The 19286-nt window shown below is 34.9% G+C and overlaps 1 protein-coding gene across 1 annotated transcript in view; it reads right to left on the bottom strand.

Annotated features, from left to right (window-relative positions):
* The window catches only part of unc5ca (unc-5 netrin receptor Ca), a 625472-nt gene that overhangs the window by 81501 nt on the left and 524685 nt on the right, over nt 1-19286 (bottom strand). Inside the window, exon 9 of the mRNA XM_062025826.1 lies at nt 4812-4868. Coding sequence (XP_061881810.1) covers nt 4812-4868 — 57 coding nt within the window. The remainder of the gene's footprint in view (nt 1-4811; nt 4869-19286) is intronic.

Raw genomic sequence — 19286 nt, 5'->3', positions numbered from 1 at the left:
ACGTATCTGGCGTTTTGTTTCGCGTTTATTTCATGTCTTTCGCTCCTATTTTGTTGTTGATTGTCATGTCATTTACGGATGTACTTTGTGGACGCCGTCTGCTCCACACGCTGTAAGTCTTTGCTGTCGTCCAGCATTCTGTTTTTGTTTACTTTGCAGCCCGTTCAGTTTTAGTTTTGCATAGCCTTCCCTAAGCTTCAATGCCTTTTCGTAGCGGCACTCGCCTTTTGTTTATTTTTGGTTTAAGCATTAGACACCTTTTTACCTGCACACCATTGTTTGAGAGTAGAGAGTAAAACTTTTCATGAACTTAACTCACCTTAATGTGTGTTCCTAAGTTTGTGTTGGACGTCTTAGATCAGGGGTGTCAAACTCAAATACAGAGTGGGCCAAAAGACGGTTTCGCAATAATATGCAAAAGCAATTTTTCTTACCTTCTGGTACCTGCTGATCTGTATTTGGGATCTGCATAAGTCTTGCAAAATTTGCGCGCGTCCGCCTTTGTAGTCTGTGTCAGTCGATAAGCTTATTCTTTTTCTCTAATCTCCTTGTTATGGGACATTCATCCTCCGCTGTTGCCATTTCTAATATAAAGTAGTGTAAAGTTCTTACTTATATCTGTCAGTAAACTCGCCATGAAAGCGCTAAAACATACCGGTGTAGTGAGTTTACATTATTCACCCAAGGAACTTTAGTTATTAGAGTTCCGGTCGGACATTTTTTCACGGGACTATTACAATGCTCACCGGGTACCCTAGCACCTCCAAAACCCTCAAATCTAGACTCCAAACATCCCAGGACAAGCTAGTCATATTACTTCTAGACCTCCACCCCAGATCACACCTCACTCCTACCCACTTCTCCAAAGTGGGCTGGCTCAGGATGGAGGACTGAGTAAAACAACTTGCACTGAGCCTAGTCTATAAAATCCGCTACACCTCCCTGATACCGAAGTACATGTCAAACTACTTCCATAACGTAAATGACCGACATAACCACAACACCAGGGGGAGCTCCACAAACCACGTTAAACCCAGATTCCGATCTAACAAGGGTCTTAACTCATTCTCCTTCTACACCACATCAATATGGAATGCACTCCCAACAGGTGTAAAAGAAAGTGCATCTCTATCCTCCTAGAGCAGGGGTGTCCAAACTTTTTCCACTGAGGGCCGCACACTGAAAAATCAAAGCAAGCAGGGGCCATTTTGATATTTTTTATTTTTAAAAACCAATACAATATATGTATAAAAAATATACATTTAGGCCTCCACTCAGGCTTAATCCCGGGGACCCCATAGGGTTTTGGTTAAAAAAATTAATTAAAAATGTGTCATTATTTAGTAGTAGTATTATTATTATTCAAAGATTAAATATCTAGATCAACATTAGGTATATCTGTCAATATAAAGAATTTTTTTTTTTTTAAGATTTAAGTTGTATGTCCTTTTTGTCAAAGAAAACCCTTTTTTTTAATGGAAAAAATACAAAATATGCAATATTTTCCCCCAATAAAATATTAAAGTGGAACATTTCAGATTATATAATAATTGGAGCTCATAACATAACTCATAACAACATTGATTTTAATGTATTATTATTTTTTGAGCAATGACACTTAAAAAAAAAAAAAAAAGTCCCACTAAAATTATTGGGGATCCAAAAGGGTCCTGCTCAGTAAAGTGTTAAAACATTAATTGTACATTTTTTTTTACAACTTTTACCACAATAGTCTCGAGATCAACTTCAGATCTATCCGTCAATTATAACTTGTATTGTTGTTTATTATGTTCCTTGTTTGTTCGTTTTAGGCCCTTCTTTAAAATTTTTTTAAAAAACGTAGTTTTTTATATGGCAAACACAAAATATGCAACATTTTCCCTCCAAAAAATATCTCAAAGTGGAATATTTAATGTGACGTAATTGGAGCCTTGAATAGGTTAATGATTCATAATAACATTGTTTTTGATTCATTATTATTTTTCAAAGAAAGAAACAGCCTGCATGACAGCTTTGTGTTATCAGAGTCAACATAGCAACATGTTCTTGTTACATTTCACCTGTTTGCTCTTTTATACCACTGTTTATGTTTATTTTTTTTAATCGTTTTTTTAGAATGTGCCGTGGGGCCGTTAAAAAAATGACCTGCGGGCCGCTAATGGCCCCCGGGCCGCACTTTGGACACCCCTGTCCTAGAGGACCCTCCTAGAAAGAGGTTCCGCAGCCTCCGAAGCTAGAACCTCCAGATTCTGTAACAGCTTCTTCCCTCAGGCCGTGAGACTCTTGAACGCATCATAACTATCCCCTCAACTCCCCCCAAAATGGATTAACTCGCTGGAATATAAAAGACAATATAACATACATCCATAAACGTGGATGCATGTGAAAAAGTGCAATATATTTATCTGTTCAGTAACTTATTTATTTATTTATATATGCACCTTATTGCTTTTTTATCCTGCACTACCATGAGCTAATGTAACGAAATTTCGTTCTTATCTGTACTGTAAAGTTCAAATTTGAATGACAATAAAAAGGAAGTCTAAGTCCTTCAAAACCGCACTAAAACAACACCTCCAGGCAACTTCAACCCTTGACTAACACCCTCCCCCCTCCACATCCCACCTCCCCGGATTGTAAATAACCAAATGTAAATAATCAAACGTATTTCTAATGTATGTACTTGTTCTTATGCTATCTGAACTCACCATGTTCTCTGCTCGCTGTACATATCCTACCAAGTCAGACCTACACCGTTTCAATGCCCATTTCTCGGATGATGCAACTGTTGATGACTGAAGTGCTGATATCAACCAAACCCTCCTCATCCCACCCCCCGGATTGCAGATAATTCAATGTATATACTCTGATGATTAACTTGTGTGATGACTGTATTATGCTGATAGTATATATTTGTACCATGAATTGATTAACGTGGACTTAAACAAGTTGAAAAACTTATTCGGGTGTTACCATTTAGTGGTCAATTGTGCAGAATATGTACTGAACTGTGCAATCTACTAATAAAAGTTTCAATCAATCAAAAAATGGCTGCACTCAAATAGCTCTTGGTACGAGTAATATTAAAGAAAGAAAGAAAAGGGGCCACAAACAAAATCTTGTTTAGGGTCAGAAAAAGCCTCGGGGCTATCTCTAGATTTGGCGTAATTCAGGGGTGTCCAAACTTTTTCCACTGAGGGCTGCACACGGTAAAATTAAAGCATGTGGGGGCCATTTTGATATTTTTCATTTTCAAACCATAACAAAATATATGGATTTTTTATTTATTTTACCTTTAGGGGTCCCGGGGACCATAAAGGGTCTGAGTCATTAAAATGTTAAAAATAAGTCAGATTATAATTTTTTTTTTATTATTTAACGCTTACAGTAAATCTCTATATCAACTTCACGTTGATATAAAGTAATACAAAATAAAATAAAAATTTGTATGGCTTTTCTGTCAAAAACAACTTTTTTTTTTTATATAGTAAAACTGAAATATGCAGTATTTAGTAATTAGAGCCCTACAAGATCAATAATGCAGGACACCATTGATTTTAATTATTTAATATTTTTGAGTAATCACAGTGAAAAGATAAATAAAATACCACTAAATATATTTGGGATCCAAAAGGTGCCCCACTCATAAAGTGATACATTTATATTAGTTTTTTTTTTACTTTCAACACTTACGTTACGAGATCAACTTCCGATATACACTACCGTTCAAAAGTTTGGGGTCACATTGAAATGTCCTTATTTTTGCAGGAAAAGCACTGTACTTTTCAATGAAGATAACTTTAAACTAGTCTTAACTTTAAAGAAATACACTCTATACATTGCTAATGTGGTAAATGACTATTCTAGCTGCAAATGTCTGGTTTTTGGTGCAATATCTACATAGGTGTATAGAGGCCCATTTCCAGCAACTATCACTCCAGTGTTCTAATGGTACAATGTGTTTGCTCATTGGCTCAGAAGGCTAATTGCTGATTAGAAAACCCTTGTGCAATCATGTTCACACATCTGAAAACAGTTTAGCTCGTTACAGAAGCTACAAAACTGACCTTCCTTTGAGCAGATTGAGTTCCTGGAGCATCACATTTGTGGGGTCAATTAAACGCTCAAAATGGCCAGAAAAAGAGAACTTTCATCTGAAGCTCGACAGTCTATTCTTGTTCTTAGAAATGAAGGCTATTCCACAAAATTGTTTGGGTGACCCCAAACTTTTGAACGGTAGTGTATCTGTCGATTTTATGCTTCAGCTATTATTTTGTTTGTTTTATGCGCTTTTGTCAAAGAAAACTTTGATGTTTTTGTATGGCAACTACACAATATATGCAATATTTACCACATAAAACATTTTAAAGTGAAATACTTGAAGTAATTGGAGCCCTGAAAATAATTCACTATAACATGGATTTTTTTGTCATTATTTTTGTTTTTTTGGAGCAAGGGCAAAAAAAGAAAAATAAAGAAAGACAAAAGAATAAATAACAGCCTGCATGGCAGCTTTTGTGTCAACATTGCAACTTTTTCTCGTTAGATTTCACCTCGTTCCACTTTTTTTAATGTTATTTTTTTATTTTTACAATAGTATTTCCAGAATGTGTGGCGGGCCGGTAAACGATTAGCTGCGGGCCGCGAATGGCCCCCGGGCCGCACTTTGGACACCCTTGGCGTAATTGAACTTGAGTAGGGACCATCAGACAAACAGGTAAACAGATGGATCACACGATAAGAGAAGAAACAGACATGGACACAAAGAACCAAGAAAAAAAAATGAAGATTAAATTAAAACATGGACTTACATGTGAATCCCAAATCACTCTTGTCTTTGGGCTCAACGGACGTCTGAAACAATGAACCTTGGGACAAAAAAAAGAAAAAGATGAAGGAAGGATGGAGGAATGAACACAACCAAACAGAAAAAGGAAGGAGGGAATTATCCTCACCGTCGATCTCAAATGGTATTTAATTCCAAAATGCATTCGATCTCGCATTAAATACGCTGTTTTTTTCTAATCATTTTTGCATCTTCCAAAATGCTAAACTGATTAACGGCCGACTCGCTGATGACGCCAAATGTTAACACGGCGTGACAGAAAACACACGGCGCTCCAATTACGACACAATTGTCGACGCAAACACGAAAACAAGACCGAGTCAAATGAAGTGCGATTGATTAAGTGAAAGCCGAATGGAAGGATAATAGCTTTAGGGATGAAAGAGAAAAGAGAACAATGTGGGGATTTGAAAACGCTTGGAAATCAAACAATGCAATATAGGTGATTATTTTTCATGCTTTTGGGCGCTACTTTTATGCAAATTAAAGACTGGGTTTAAAAAAAGAGGCGCTGCTTTTGTTTTCAAAGGAATGATACGAATCTGATTTTACTTTTTGAATGACGAAACTCATTTTCCATCAGGGATTAAAAAAAAGGTGCATAATTATAATTGTCCTTTTCAGATGTGATTTTATTTCATCTTTTATAATCAACGCGAGGTCATTGTAAGGTTATTTGGTAATGCAGCTTTAAAAAAAAGGCTACCAGGCTCTTTTGTGACCAATCGTCACACTGCAAAAAGTCAGTGTTCAAAAACAAGAAAAAAAAATACAAAAATGAGGGGTATTTTATTTGAACTAAGCAAAATTATCTGCCAATAGAACAAGAAAATTCGGCTTGTCAAGACTTTCCGAAACAAGTGAAATTAGCTAACCTCAATGAACCCAAAAATACCTTAAAATAAGTATATTCTCACTAATAACAAGTGCACTTTTCTTGATGGAAAAAAAAAAACTAAACCTTTTTTCTCAATATGTTGAAAAATATTCGTAAATATATTTTTTATTTCATGCTTGAAATAAGAAATGATTACTTTAAAAAAGTAGTTTTATACTTGTGAGTGTTGATGACACAGCTTTGCAACAGTTGATATTCTAGTTTCAAGCATGTTTTACTCGATATAGGTCATCAAATCTCAGCAACAAGCTGTAATATCTTACTGAGATCATTTAGGACCAAAACACTTAAAACAAGTAAAAGACTAATAAAATCTGCTTAGTGAGAAGAATTATCTTATCAGACAGAAAATAAGCAAATATCACCCTTATTTGAGATATTTAATCTTACTTAGATTTCAGTTTTTGTAGTGTACCAGGCTCTTTTGTGACCAATCGTCACACTGCAAAAAGTAAGTGTTCAAAAACAAGAAAAAAAATACAAAAATGAGGGGTATTTTACTTGAACTAAGCAAAATTATCTGCCAATAGAACAAGAAAATTTGGCTTGTCAAGACTTTCCAAAACAAATAAAATTAGCTAACCTCAATGAACCCAAAAATACTTTAAAATAAGTATATTCTTACTAATAACAAGTGCACTTTTTTTGATGGAAAAAAAAAAACTAAACCTTTTTTCTCAATATGTTGAAAAATATTCGTAAATATATTTTGTATTTTATGCTTGAAATAAGAAATTATTACTTATTACCAAAGTCCATTTGGCTGTCATCTGTTTTCATTATGAGACAATTGTGTCAAAGTCAAGATTTTTTTTTCATGCTGGAAATAAGAAATTATTACTTTAAAAAAGTAGTTTTATACTTATGAGTGTTGATGACACAGCTTTGCAACAGTTGATATTCTAGTTTCAAGCATGTTTTACTCAATATAGGTCATCAAATCTCAGCAACAAGCTGTAATATCTTACTGAGATCATTTAGGACCAAAACCCTTAAAATAAGTAAAACACTCTAACATAAAATCTGCTTAGTGAGAAGAATTATCTTATCAGACAGAAAATAAGCAAATATCACCCTTATTTGAGATATTTAATCTTACTTAGATTTCAGTTTTTGCAGTGTACCAGGCTCTTTTGCGACCAATCGTCATATTGCAAAAAGTCAGTGTTCAAAAACAAGAAAAAAATATACAAAAATGAGGGGTATTTTATTTGAACTAAGCAAAATTATCTGCCAAAAGAACAAGACAATTCGGCTTGTCAAGACTTTCCGAAAAAAGTGAAATTAGCTAACCTCAATGAACCCAAAAATACCTTAAAATAAGTATATTCTCACTAATAACAAATGCACTTTTCTTGATGGAAAAAAAAACATGAGACCTTTTTGCTCAATATGTTGAAAAATATTCGTAAATATATTTTTTATTTCATGCTTGAAATAAGAAATGATTACTTTAAAAAAGTAGTTTTATACTTGTGAGTGTTGATGACACAGCTTTGCAACAGTTGATATTCTAGTTTCAAGCATGTTTTACTCAATATAGGTCATCAAATCTCAGCTACAAGCTGTAATATCTTACTGAGATCATTTAGGACCAAAACACTTAAAACAAGTAAAAGACTAATAAAATCTGCTTAGTGAGAAGAATTATCTTATCAGATAGAAAATAAGCAAATATCACCCTTATTTGAGATATTTCATCTTACTTAGATTTCAGTTTTTGCAGTGTACCAGGCTCTTTTGTGACCAATCGTCACACTGCAAAAAGTCAGTGTTCAAAAACAAGAAAAAAAATACAAAAATGAGGGGTATTTTACTTGAACTAAGCAAAATTATCTGCCAATAGAACAAGAAAATTTGGCTTGTCAAGACTTTCCAAAACAAGTCAAATTAGCTAACCTCAATGAACCCAAAAATACTTTAAAATAAGTATATTCTTACTAATAACAAGTGCACTTTTCTTGATGGAAAAAAAAAAAACTAAACCTTTTTTCTCAATATGTTGAAAAATATTCGTAAATATATTTTTTATTTTATGCTTGAAATAAGAAATTATTACTTATTACCAAAGTCCATTTGGCTGTCATCTGTTTTCATTATGAGACAATTGTGTCAAAGTCAAGATTTTTTTTTCATGCTGGAAATAAGAAATTATTACTTTAAAAAAGTAGTTTTATACTTATGAGTGTTGATGACACAGCTTTGCAACAGTTGATATTCTAGTTTCAAGCATGTTTTACTCAATATAGGTCATCAAATCTCAGCAACAAGCTGTAATATCTTACTGAGATCATTTAGGACCAAAACCCTTAAAATAAGTAAAACACTCTAACATAAAATCTGCTTAGTGAGAAGAATTATCTTATCAGACAGAAAATAAGCAAATATCACCCTTATTTGAGATATTTAATCTTACTTAGATTTCAGTTTTTGCAGTGTACCAGGCTCTTTTGCGACCAATCGTCACACTGCAAAAAGTCAGTGTTCAAAAACAAGAAAAAAATATACAAAAATGAGGGGTATTTTATTTGAACTAAGCAAAATTATCTGCCAATAGAACAAGACAATTCGGCTTGTCAAGACTTTCCGAAAAAAGTGAAATTAGCTAACCTCAATGAACCCAAAAATACCTTAAAATAAGTATATTCTCACTAATAACAAATGCACTTTTCTTGATGGAAAAAAAAAACATGAGACCTTTTTGCTCAATATGTTGAAAAATATTCGTAAATATATTTTTTATTTCATGCTTGAAATAAGAAAGGATTACTTTAAAAAAGTAGTTTTATACTTGTGAGTGTTGATGACACAGCTTTGCAACAGTTGATATTCTAGTTTCAAGCATGTTTTACTCAATATACGTCATCAAATCTCAGCTACAAGCTGTAATATCTTACTGAGATCATTTAGGACCAAAACCCTTAAAATAAGTAAAACACTCTAACATAAAATCTGCTTAGTGAGAAGAATTATCTTATCAGACAGAAAATAAGCAAATATCACCCTTATTTGAGATATTTAATCCTACTTAGATTTTAGTTTTTGCAGTGTACCAGGCTCTTTTGCGACCAATCGTCACTGCGAAAAGTCAGTGTTCAAAAACAAGAAAAAAATATACAAAAATGAGGGGTATTTTACTTGAACTAAGCAAAATTATCTGCCAATAGAACAAGAAAATTCGGCTTGTCAAGACTTTCCAAAACAAATAAAATTAGCTAACCTAATGAACCCAAAAATACCTTAAAATAAGTATATACAAGTGCACTTTTCTTGATGGAAAAAAAAAAGAGACCTTTTTGCTCAATATGTTGAAAAATATTCGTAAATATATTTTTTATTTCATGCTTGAAATAAAAAAAATATTACTTTGAAAACGTAGTTTTATACTTGTGAGTGTTGATGACACAGCTTTGCAACAGTTGATATTCCAGTTTCAAGCATGTTTTACTCAATATAGGTCATCAAATCTCAGCAACAAGCTGTAATATCTTACTGAGATCATTTAGGACCAAAACACTTAAAACAAGTAAAACACTCTAACATAAAATCTGCTTAGTGAGAAGAATGATCTTATCAGACAGAAAATAAGCAAATATCACCCTTATTTGAGATATTTAATCCTACTTAGATTTCAGTTTTTGCAGTGTAGATTGATGCAGTTTCTTTAAGATCCGTGCTCCCAACCTATCTGCACTGCAAAAACTGAAATCTAAGTAAGATGTAATATCTCAAATAAGGGTGATATTTGCTTATTTTCTGTCTGATAAGATAATTCTTCTCACTAAGCAGATATTATGTTAGTCTTTTACTTGTTTTAAGGGTTTTGGTCCTAAATGATCTCAGTAAGATATTACAGCTTGTTGCTGAGATTTGATGACCTATATTGAGTAAAACATGCTTGAAACTAGAATATCAACTGTTGCAAAGCTGTGTCATCAACACATATTGAGCAAAAAGGTCAAAAAAAAATTTCTACCAAGAAAAGTGCACTTGTTATTAGTGAGAATATACATATTTTAAGGTATTTTGGGGTTCATTGAGGTTAGCTACAGTAATTTGACTTGTTTTGGAAAGTCTTGACAAGCTGAATTTTCTTGTTCTATTGGCAGATAATTTTGCTTAATTCAAATAAAATATCCCCTCATTTTTGTATTTTTTTTCCTTGTTTTTGAACACTGACTTTTTGCAGTGAGAAGAATTATCTTATCAGACAGAAAATAAGCAAATCTCACCCTTATTTGAGATATTTAATCTTACTTAGATTTCAGTTTTTGCTGTGCAGAATTGATTTATTGGAGACGTACACATTTTATGGCTTCCTGTTAACGCTACAGGAAGTAGTTTACACGGGAAGCTCCTCAGCGTGGAGTCATTCAATTGAGGGAAATTGAGCCGAAATCTATAATCCTGCAGGCTTGAGGTCAGATCTCATCGCCGTATCTCACAATTGTACATCATTCATAAGCACAGTAGATAATACACTACATACAGGAGAGAGCATACTAGTGTTGTCCCCATACCAATGTTTTGGTACCGATACCAAAATTATTTTGATACTTTTCGGTACTTTTTGATACTTTTCTAAATAAAGGGGACCACAAAAAAATGCATTATTGGCTTTATTTTAACAAACAAATCTTAGGGTACATTAAACATATGTTTATTATTGCAAGTTGGTCCTTAAATAAAATAGTGACCATACAAGCCAACTTGTCTTTTATAAGTAAGTAAGCAAATAAAGGCTCCTAATTTAGCTGCTGACATATGCAGTAACATATTGTGTCATTTTCCATTCTATTATTTTGTCAAAATTATTAAGGACAAGTGGTAGAAAATGAATAATTAATCTACTTGTTCATTTACTGTTAATATCTGCTTACTTTCTCTTTTAACATGTTCTATCTACACTTCCGTTAAAATATAATTATCACTTATTCTTCTGTTGTTTGGATACGTTACATTAGTTTTGGATGATACCACAAATGCGGGTATCAATCCGATACCAAGTCGTTACAGGATCATACATTGGTCATATTCAAAGTCCTCATGTGTCCAGGGACATATTTCCTGAGTTTATAAACATAAAAAGAAAAGAAGATTGACGTAATCATAGTAGTATTGACTAGATACGCTCCTGTACTTGGTATCATTACAGTGGATGTTAGGTTTAGATCCACCAATGGCGTTTGTTTACATTTTGACGGCGGTGAGCTACGGTGTGTAGTGAAACATGTTTAGCTTTTCCTCGTCCTGCAGGGATGATACTTGTAAGAAACGTACTTTATTTGTCGCCATGGAGGCCAGGATTAGTGATTTGGAAGTAGCTAAAACACTGCGGACTTGGGCTGGATGTTAGCCGCTAGCTAGCTAGCCATGTCTTAAAGCACCTCTTCCTGAGGGCGTTTCAGTGTTATAAGTTCCCCTTTATCTTTAGTTTTTAAGCCAAAATGCGTCCTTTCTCCCTTTAATGTCTACACACTGTGTCTGCTTGTAAGTACTCAGTGATTGTGCGCTGCCGAACATGCTCCTCTGCTCGTAAACCAACATTGATAGATAGATAGATAGATAGATAGATAGATAGATAGATAGATAGATAGATAGATAGATAGATAGATAGATAGATAGATAGATAGATAGATAGATAGATAGATAGATACATCGCAAAAAGTCAGTGTTTAAAAACAAAAACAAAAAATACAAAAATTAGGGGTATTTTATTTGAACTAAGCAAAATTATCTGCCAATAGAACAAGAAAGTTCGGCTTGTCAAGACTTTCCAAAACAAGTAAAATTAGCTAACCTCAATGAACCCCAAAATTCCTTAAAATAAGTATATTCTTACTAATAACAAGTGCACTTTTCTTGGTAGGAAAAAAATATGAGACCTTTTTGCTCAATATGTTGAAAAATATAGTATCGAATATGATCATTAGTATCGTGGTACTATACCAGGGGTCGGCAACCCAAAATGTTGTAAGAGCCATATTGGACCAAAAATACAAAAACAAATCTGTCTGGAACCGCAATAAATTAAAAGCCATATTACATACAGATAGTGTGTCATGAGATATAAATTGAATTAAGAGGACTTAAAGGAAATTAAATGACCTCAAATATAGCTACAAATGAGGCATAATGACGCAATATGTACATACAGCTAGCCTAAATAGCATGTTAGCATCGATTAGCTTGCAGTCATGCAGTGACCAAATATGTCTGATTAGCACTCCACACAAGTCAATAACATCAACAAAGCTCACCTTTGTGCATTCGCGCACAACATTAAAAGTTTGGTGGACAAAATGAGGCAGAAAAAGAAGTGGCATAAAACACGTCCTAGAAAGTCGGAGAAAGTTATGCATGTATACCAGGGGTCACCAACGCGGTGTCCGTGGGCACCAGGTAGCCCGTAAGGACCAGATGAGTAGCCCGCCGGCCTGTTCTAAAAATAGCTCAAATAGCAGCACTTACCAGTGAGCTGCCTCTATTTTTTAAATTTTATTTATTTACTAGCAAGCTGGTCTCGCTTTGCCCGACATTTTTGATTCTAAGAGAGACAAAACTCAAATAGAATTTGAAAATCCAAGAAAATATTTTAAAGACTTGGTCTTCACTTGTTTAAATAAATTCATTAATTCTTTTACTTTGCTTCTTATAACTTTCAGAAAGACAATTTTAGAGAAAAATTACAACCTTAAAAATGATTTTAGGATTTTTAAACACATATACCTTTTTACCTTTTAAATTCCTTCCTCTTCTTTCCTGACAATTTAAATCAATGTTCAAGTAATTTTTTTATTTTTATTGTAAAGAATAATAAATCATTTTTTAAATTTAATTCTTCATTTTAGCTTCTGTTTTTTCGACAAAGAATATTTGTGAAATATTTCTTCAAACTTATGATTAAAATTCAAAAAAAATTATTCTGGCAAATCTAGAAATTCTGTAGAATCAAATTTAAATCTTATTTCAAAGTCTTTTGAATTTATTTTAAAATTTTTGTTCTGGAAAATCTAGAAGAAATAATGATTTGTCTTTGTTAGAAATATAGCTTGGTCCAATTTGTTATATATTCTAACAAAGTGTAGATTGGATTTTAACCTATTTAAAACATCAATCAATCAATCAATCAATGTTTATTTATATAGCCCTAAATCACAAGTGTCTCAACATGTCATCAAAATTCTAAAATTAATCTTAATCAGGAAAAATTACTAATGATGTTCCATAAATTATTTTTTTAAGTTTTTCTCTTCTTTTTTTCGGTTGAACTTTGAATTTTAAAGAGTCAAAATTGAAGATAAACTATGTTTCAAAATTTAATTGTCATTTTTTTTTGTGTTTTCTCCTCTTTTAAACCGTTCAATTAAGTGTAAATATCATTAATTATTAATAACGGTAAATTGAGCAAATTGGCTATTTCTGGCAATTTATTTAAGTGTGTATCAAACTGGTAGCCCTTCGCATTAATCAGTACCCAAGAAGTAGCTCTTGGCTTCAAAAAGGTTGGTGACCGCTGATGTAAACAAACTACGGTGAGTTCAAGGACCGGCAAAATTAGTAAGACAAAACGGCGCTCGCCAAATACTCGAATCAGTGAAGCATGTTTAATATAAACAGTGTGCTTTATAACAATTAGGGAGGTTTGTGTCATGTTTGTCCTCCTACAGAAACCATACTAAAACAAAAAATATTTTTTTCCCCCTCATCTTTTTCCATTTTTCATACATTTTTAAAAAAAGCTCCAGAGCGGCGCTAAAGATGTATATACTAATACCGGTATACCGTACAACCCTAGAGCATCCATTGTAAAAACTGTCAATAATAAAATCCCTTCCCTCTGACTCAAATCAGAAAAGCTCACTTGGCTCCCTTCAGGTCAACACTAAAGCAACAATAAGTAATGGTGGATATTACAGGCTTCAGTGTTGTGGTCGATGGCACACTGCCTCGCAGGAAGCCCACTGGAAGCTCTGTTATTCCCGTGGCTCCCCTGGATCACCTGCTCCAATGGTCCGTAATGCTAGTAATTGGTGGACCAGCCAGGACCACTTTCATGTTTGCATTTTAGAGCTGACATTACTGTCACGACCCATGTGCACTTTGTCACGGCCTAAAATGGGTTTAACGGTTAGGATTAATTATTATATTTCCTCACATATTGGCTCTGGAGCAATTATTTACTCAACTGCAGAGAGTATGAGGTGTCTAGTAAAAGTAAGGCACTTTGTGCTGAAAGGGGCTTTACTTGCACAAAAGTGTTTTCATAATAATATCAAACTTTAGCAAATATTTTTTGATCCATCTATTTATTCAACTTCAACTTCTTCTTCTTCTTCTCCAGATTTTGGCGCGCTCTACCTTCCACATTTTTCATCCGATTCAAAACGTTCCAACTTCAAACTGTTCAGTCTATTCGGGAATTGCGAGCTTTCCTTTGACAAATTCCAAAAATTCCCAGATTTCCCAGAATTCCAGGTTTCCCGGGATATGTCTCCCATTCAAAATGACTTGGCCATTTTTCAAACTTTCAGCATTTCCACATTTTTTAAACGATTCCAACCAATTCTCCTTCAACAAATTCCACCATCCTGGTAATTTAAACCATCATTTTTCCAAGTTAAAAAAAATTCCAGGATTTTCCAGAATTCCTGGTTTTCCAAAGCCCAACTTCCTACCCTTTTTTCTGGCGTTTACTCCTTCCACATTTTTCAACGCATTTCAACCGTTCCACCATCAAAACATTTCTTTTAATCAGGACAAAAAATATGTTGTTTTTTTAACTGGAAAAATTCCCAGATTTCTCAGAATTCCAGGTTTTCCGGGACATTTCTCCCATTCAAAATGAATTGGCCATTTTTCAAACTTTCAGCATTTCCACATTTTTTAAACGATTCCAACCATTCCACCTTCAACAAATTCCACCATCCTGCTAATTTAAACCATCATTTTTCCAAATTAAAAAAAATTCCAGGATTTTCCAGAATTCCTGGTTTTCCAAAGCCCTATTTTCTACCCTTTTTTCTGGCGTTTACTCCTTCTACATTTTTCAACGCATTTCAACCGTTCCACCATCAAAACATTTCTTTTTAATCAGGACAAAAAATATGTTGTTTTTTGAACTGGAAAAATTCCCAGATTTCCCAGAATTCCAGGTTTTCCGGGACATTTCTCCCATTCAAAATGAATTGGCCATTTTTCAAACTTTCAGCATTTCCACATTTTTTAAACGATTCCAACCAATCCACCTTCGACAAATTCCACCATCCTGCTAATTTAAACCATAATTTTTCCAAATTAAAAAAAATACCAGGATTTTCCAGAATTCCTGGTTTTCCAAAGCCCTATTTTCTACCCTTTTTTCTGGCGTTTACTCCTTCCACATTTTTCAACGCATTTCAACCGTTCCACGGTCAAAACATTTATTTTAATCAGGACAAAAAATATGTGTTTTTTTTAATTGGAAAAGTTCCCAGATTTCCCAGAATTCCAGGTTTCCCGGGATATGTCTCCCATGCAAAATGACTTGGCCATTTTTCAAACTTTCACCATTTCCACATTTTTCCAACGTTTCAAACCATTCCACCTTCAACAAATTCCACCATCCTGCTAATTTAAACCATAATTTTTCCAAATTAAAAAAAATTCCAGGATTTTCCAGAATTCCTGGTTTTCCAAAGCCCTATTTTCTACCCTTTTTTCTGGCGTTTACTCCTTCCACATTTTTCAACGCATTTCAACCGTTCCACTGTCAAAACATTTATTTTAATCAGGACAAAAAATATGTTGTTTTTTGAATTGGAAAAATTCCCAGATTTCTCAGAATTCCAGGTTTTCCGGGACATTTCTCCCATTCAAAATGAATTGGCCATTTTTCAAACTTTCACCATTTCCACATTTTTCAAATGTTTCAAAACATCCCACCTTCAACAAATTCCACCATCCTGGTAATTTAAACCATCATTTTTCCAAGTTAAAAAAAAATCCAGGATTTTCCAGAATTCCTGGTTTTCCAAAGCCCACCCTTTTTTCTGGCGTTTACTCCTTCCACATTTTTCAACGCATTTAAACCGTTCCACCGTAAAAACATTTCTTTTAATGAGGACAAAAAATAAGTTGTTTTTTGAACTGGAAAAATTCCCAGATTTCCCAGAATTCCAGGTTTCCCGGGACATTTCTCCCATTCAAAATGAATTGGCCATTTTTCAAACTTTCAGCATTTCCACATTTTTCAAACCATTCCTACCATTCCACCTTCAACAAATTCCACCATCCTGGAAATTTAAAGTATCTTTTTTCCAAGTTAAAAAAAATTCTGTGATTTTCCATAATTCCTGGTTTTCCAAAGCCTTATTTCCTACCCTTTTTTCTGGCGACGACTCCTTCCACATTTTTCAACGCATTTCAACCGTTCCACTGTCAAAACATTCCTTTTAATCAGGACAAAAAATAAAAACGTTTTTTGAACTGGAAAAATTCCTGTTTTTCCCGAAATTCCAGCAATTCCGTAACACCATTTCTCAATTCAACATGTTCCTACTTCAACATTTCTCGGCCGATTTGAAAAATTCCAACCATTTCAACTCATTCAGACCATTCAAGTTTTTCACCATTTTCAAAAAAAATTCAGCTTTTCTGGAAATTCCCAAAATTTTGAGGACATTCCCATTGAAATCAATGGGACGTTATTCAAACTTTCAGCATTTCCACATTTTTCAAACGATTCCAACCATTCCACCTTCAACAAATTCCACCATCCTGGAAATTTAAACTATCTTTTTTCCAAGTTAAAAAAAATTCCAGGATTTTCCAGAATTCCTGGTTTTCCAAAGCCCTATTTCCTACCCTTTTTTCTGGCGACTACTCCTTCCATATTTTTCAACACATTTCAACCGTTCCACCGTCAAAAAATTCCTTTCAATCAGGACAAAAAACGAAGGTACCTTCTGGTACCTGCTGATCTGTATTTGGGATCTGCATAAGTCTTGCAAAATTTGCGCGCGTCCGCCATAATCGATAAGCTTCTTCTTTTTCTCTATCTCCTTGTTATGTGACATTCATCCTCCGCTGTTGCCATTTCTAATATAAAGTAGTGTCAAGTTCTTACTTATATCTGTCAGTAAACTCGCCATGAAAGCGCTAAAACATACCGGTGTAGTGAGTTCACATTATTCACCCAAGGAACTTTAGTTATTAGAGTTCCAGTCGGACGTTTTTTCACGGGACACATTTCCGGTGTTGTTATTGTTATACTAGTGAGCCACAGATGAGGAGATGGTTATTGATTGAAGTAAAATGTGAATGTCATTAAAACAGTTAGCGCCATCTTTTGACACTTCTTCCACTCCCGTCCTTGCACGCTACACCGCTACAACACAGATGACGGGGAGAAGACACCGCCGGAGGTGAGCCAAGTAAATAAGACCGCTCACAAAACGGCGCATCCGGAAGCGACTGTCAGAAAGCGGCTTGAAGATAATCTGTAAAACATCATCTATGCAACATTTTGACCAAAGAACCACCATTACCATACTTGCCAACCCTCCCGATTTTCCCGGGAGAGTCCCGAATTTCAATGCCCCTCCTGAAAATCTCCCGGGGCAACCATTCTCCTGAATTTCTCCCGATTTCCACCCAGACAACAATATTGGGAGCGTGCCTTAAAAACACTGCCTTTAACGTCCTCTCTCACCTGAAACCTTCAACCCTTAACAGCCGCATTCTGTCCAGGCATCCGCTTTTCCTCCATATAAACAGCGTCACAAAATAATGTAGCGTTGGACGGGTTTAACAATGATCTTTACTCAAAGATGTCAAAAAATGCTGACACGTTGTATGATCAATTAACTGGTTTAATGATAACGCAAGGCATACTTGGTCAACAGCCATACTTGTCACACTGAGGGTGGCCGTATAAACAACTTTAACACTGTTACAAATATGCGCCACACTGTGAACCCACACCAAACAAGAATGACAAACACATTCCGGGAGAACATCCGCACCGTAACACAACATAAACACAGCACAACAAATACCCAGAACCCCTTGCAGCACTAACTCTTCCGGGACGCTACAATAACATCTACGGCTTTTGGAGCTCAGTGCACAACTGCACACACAACAAGAAGGAGACGAAGCAGAAGAACGAAGAAGAGACATGGCGACGACGAGTAAGAAGAAGAAGTACGCTTGCAAGTTCCAAAATGATTGGAAAAAATAATTCCATTTCATCCAGAAAAAGCTCGACCCCACCGCCCCCGCAACCACGCCCCCAACCTCCCCCTCCCACCCCATCTCCTGAATTTGGAGGTCTCAAGGTTGGCAAGTATGACCATTACATGTTATGTAGACCACAAGGAAGTGTTTTATATTTAGAAAAAAATATTATTAATATGATTCCTTTAATGCGCCCTATAATCCGGTGCGCCTTTTGTACGAAAATAAACCTTAATAGACCCGCTCATTGGCAGTGCGCCTTATAATCCGGTGCGCCCTATGGTCCGGAAAATACGGACTGCACTCACATTATTTGATTCTATTTTTTTGTGCCGCGTCTCAAGGGTCGGAACTGTAAAGTACATATAAGTCACATGCACTTTGAGGCAAGAAAACGACTCTGCGTCGGGCTGTTTTCGAACACGAAGCGAGTCGGACTTGACTTGAACATTTCTGGAGAAAAATGGTGGCTGCAACATGGTATGACAAGGGATAGCTGATGATTCATTGCACTGCAAAAACTGAAATCTAAGTAAGATTAAATATCTCAAATAAGGGTGATATTTGCTTATTTTCTGTCTGATAAGGCAAGGCAAGGCAACTTTATTTGTATAGCGCTTTTCATACACAAGGCAGACTCAAAGTGCTTCACAGACAACAAAGTGAAATGAAAGAAAATAAAAGCAAAATTAAAATGCAGACAATAAAAATAAAAACAGTGCGGACGTTAAAAGTTAAAAGATTAAAAGATTTAGCTGAAAGCTAAGGTGAACATAAAAGTCTTCGGTCTAGTTTTAAAAGTAGTCAGAGTTGGGGAGAGTCTGACATCTTCAGGAAGTTTATTCCAGCTATTTGTTGCATAGTGACTGAATGATTTTTTTTGGGAAGACCTGCAAGGAGACCATTACAATAGTCTAGCCTACTGGTAATAAAGGCATAAGATAAGATAATTCTTCTCACTAAGCAGATTTTATGTTAGAGTTTTTTACTTGTTTTAAGGGTTTTGGTCCTAAATGATCTCAGTAAGATATTACAGCTTGTTGCTGAGATTTGATGACCTATATTGAGTAAAACATGCTTGAAACTAGAATATCAACTGTCGGGGCCGGCCCGTGGCATAGGCCGTATAGGCAAATGCTAAGGGCGCCGTCCATCAGGGGGCGCCACGCCAGTGCCATAAATGTTGGAGGAAAAAAAAAAAAAAAGTTGGTACTATTATTTCTAAATACAAAAAAATAATCCCACGTTAATTAAAATGCAAAGTAAAGCCTATTTAATAGAAATATTATTTGTTACAACATTACTCCCCCTCCCCCCTTCCTC

The sequence above is a fragment of the Entelurus aequoreus genome, linkage group LG17, assembly GCF_033978785.1.
Source record: "Entelurus aequoreus isolate RoL-2023_Sb linkage group LG17, RoL_Eaeq_v1.1, whole genome shotgun sequence".
NCBI classification, from domain to species: Eukaryota; Metazoa; Chordata; class Actinopteri; order Syngnathiformes; family Syngnathidae; genus Entelurus; species Entelurus aequoreus.
This window is presented reverse-complemented; position numbering and strand designations above follow the sequence as displayed.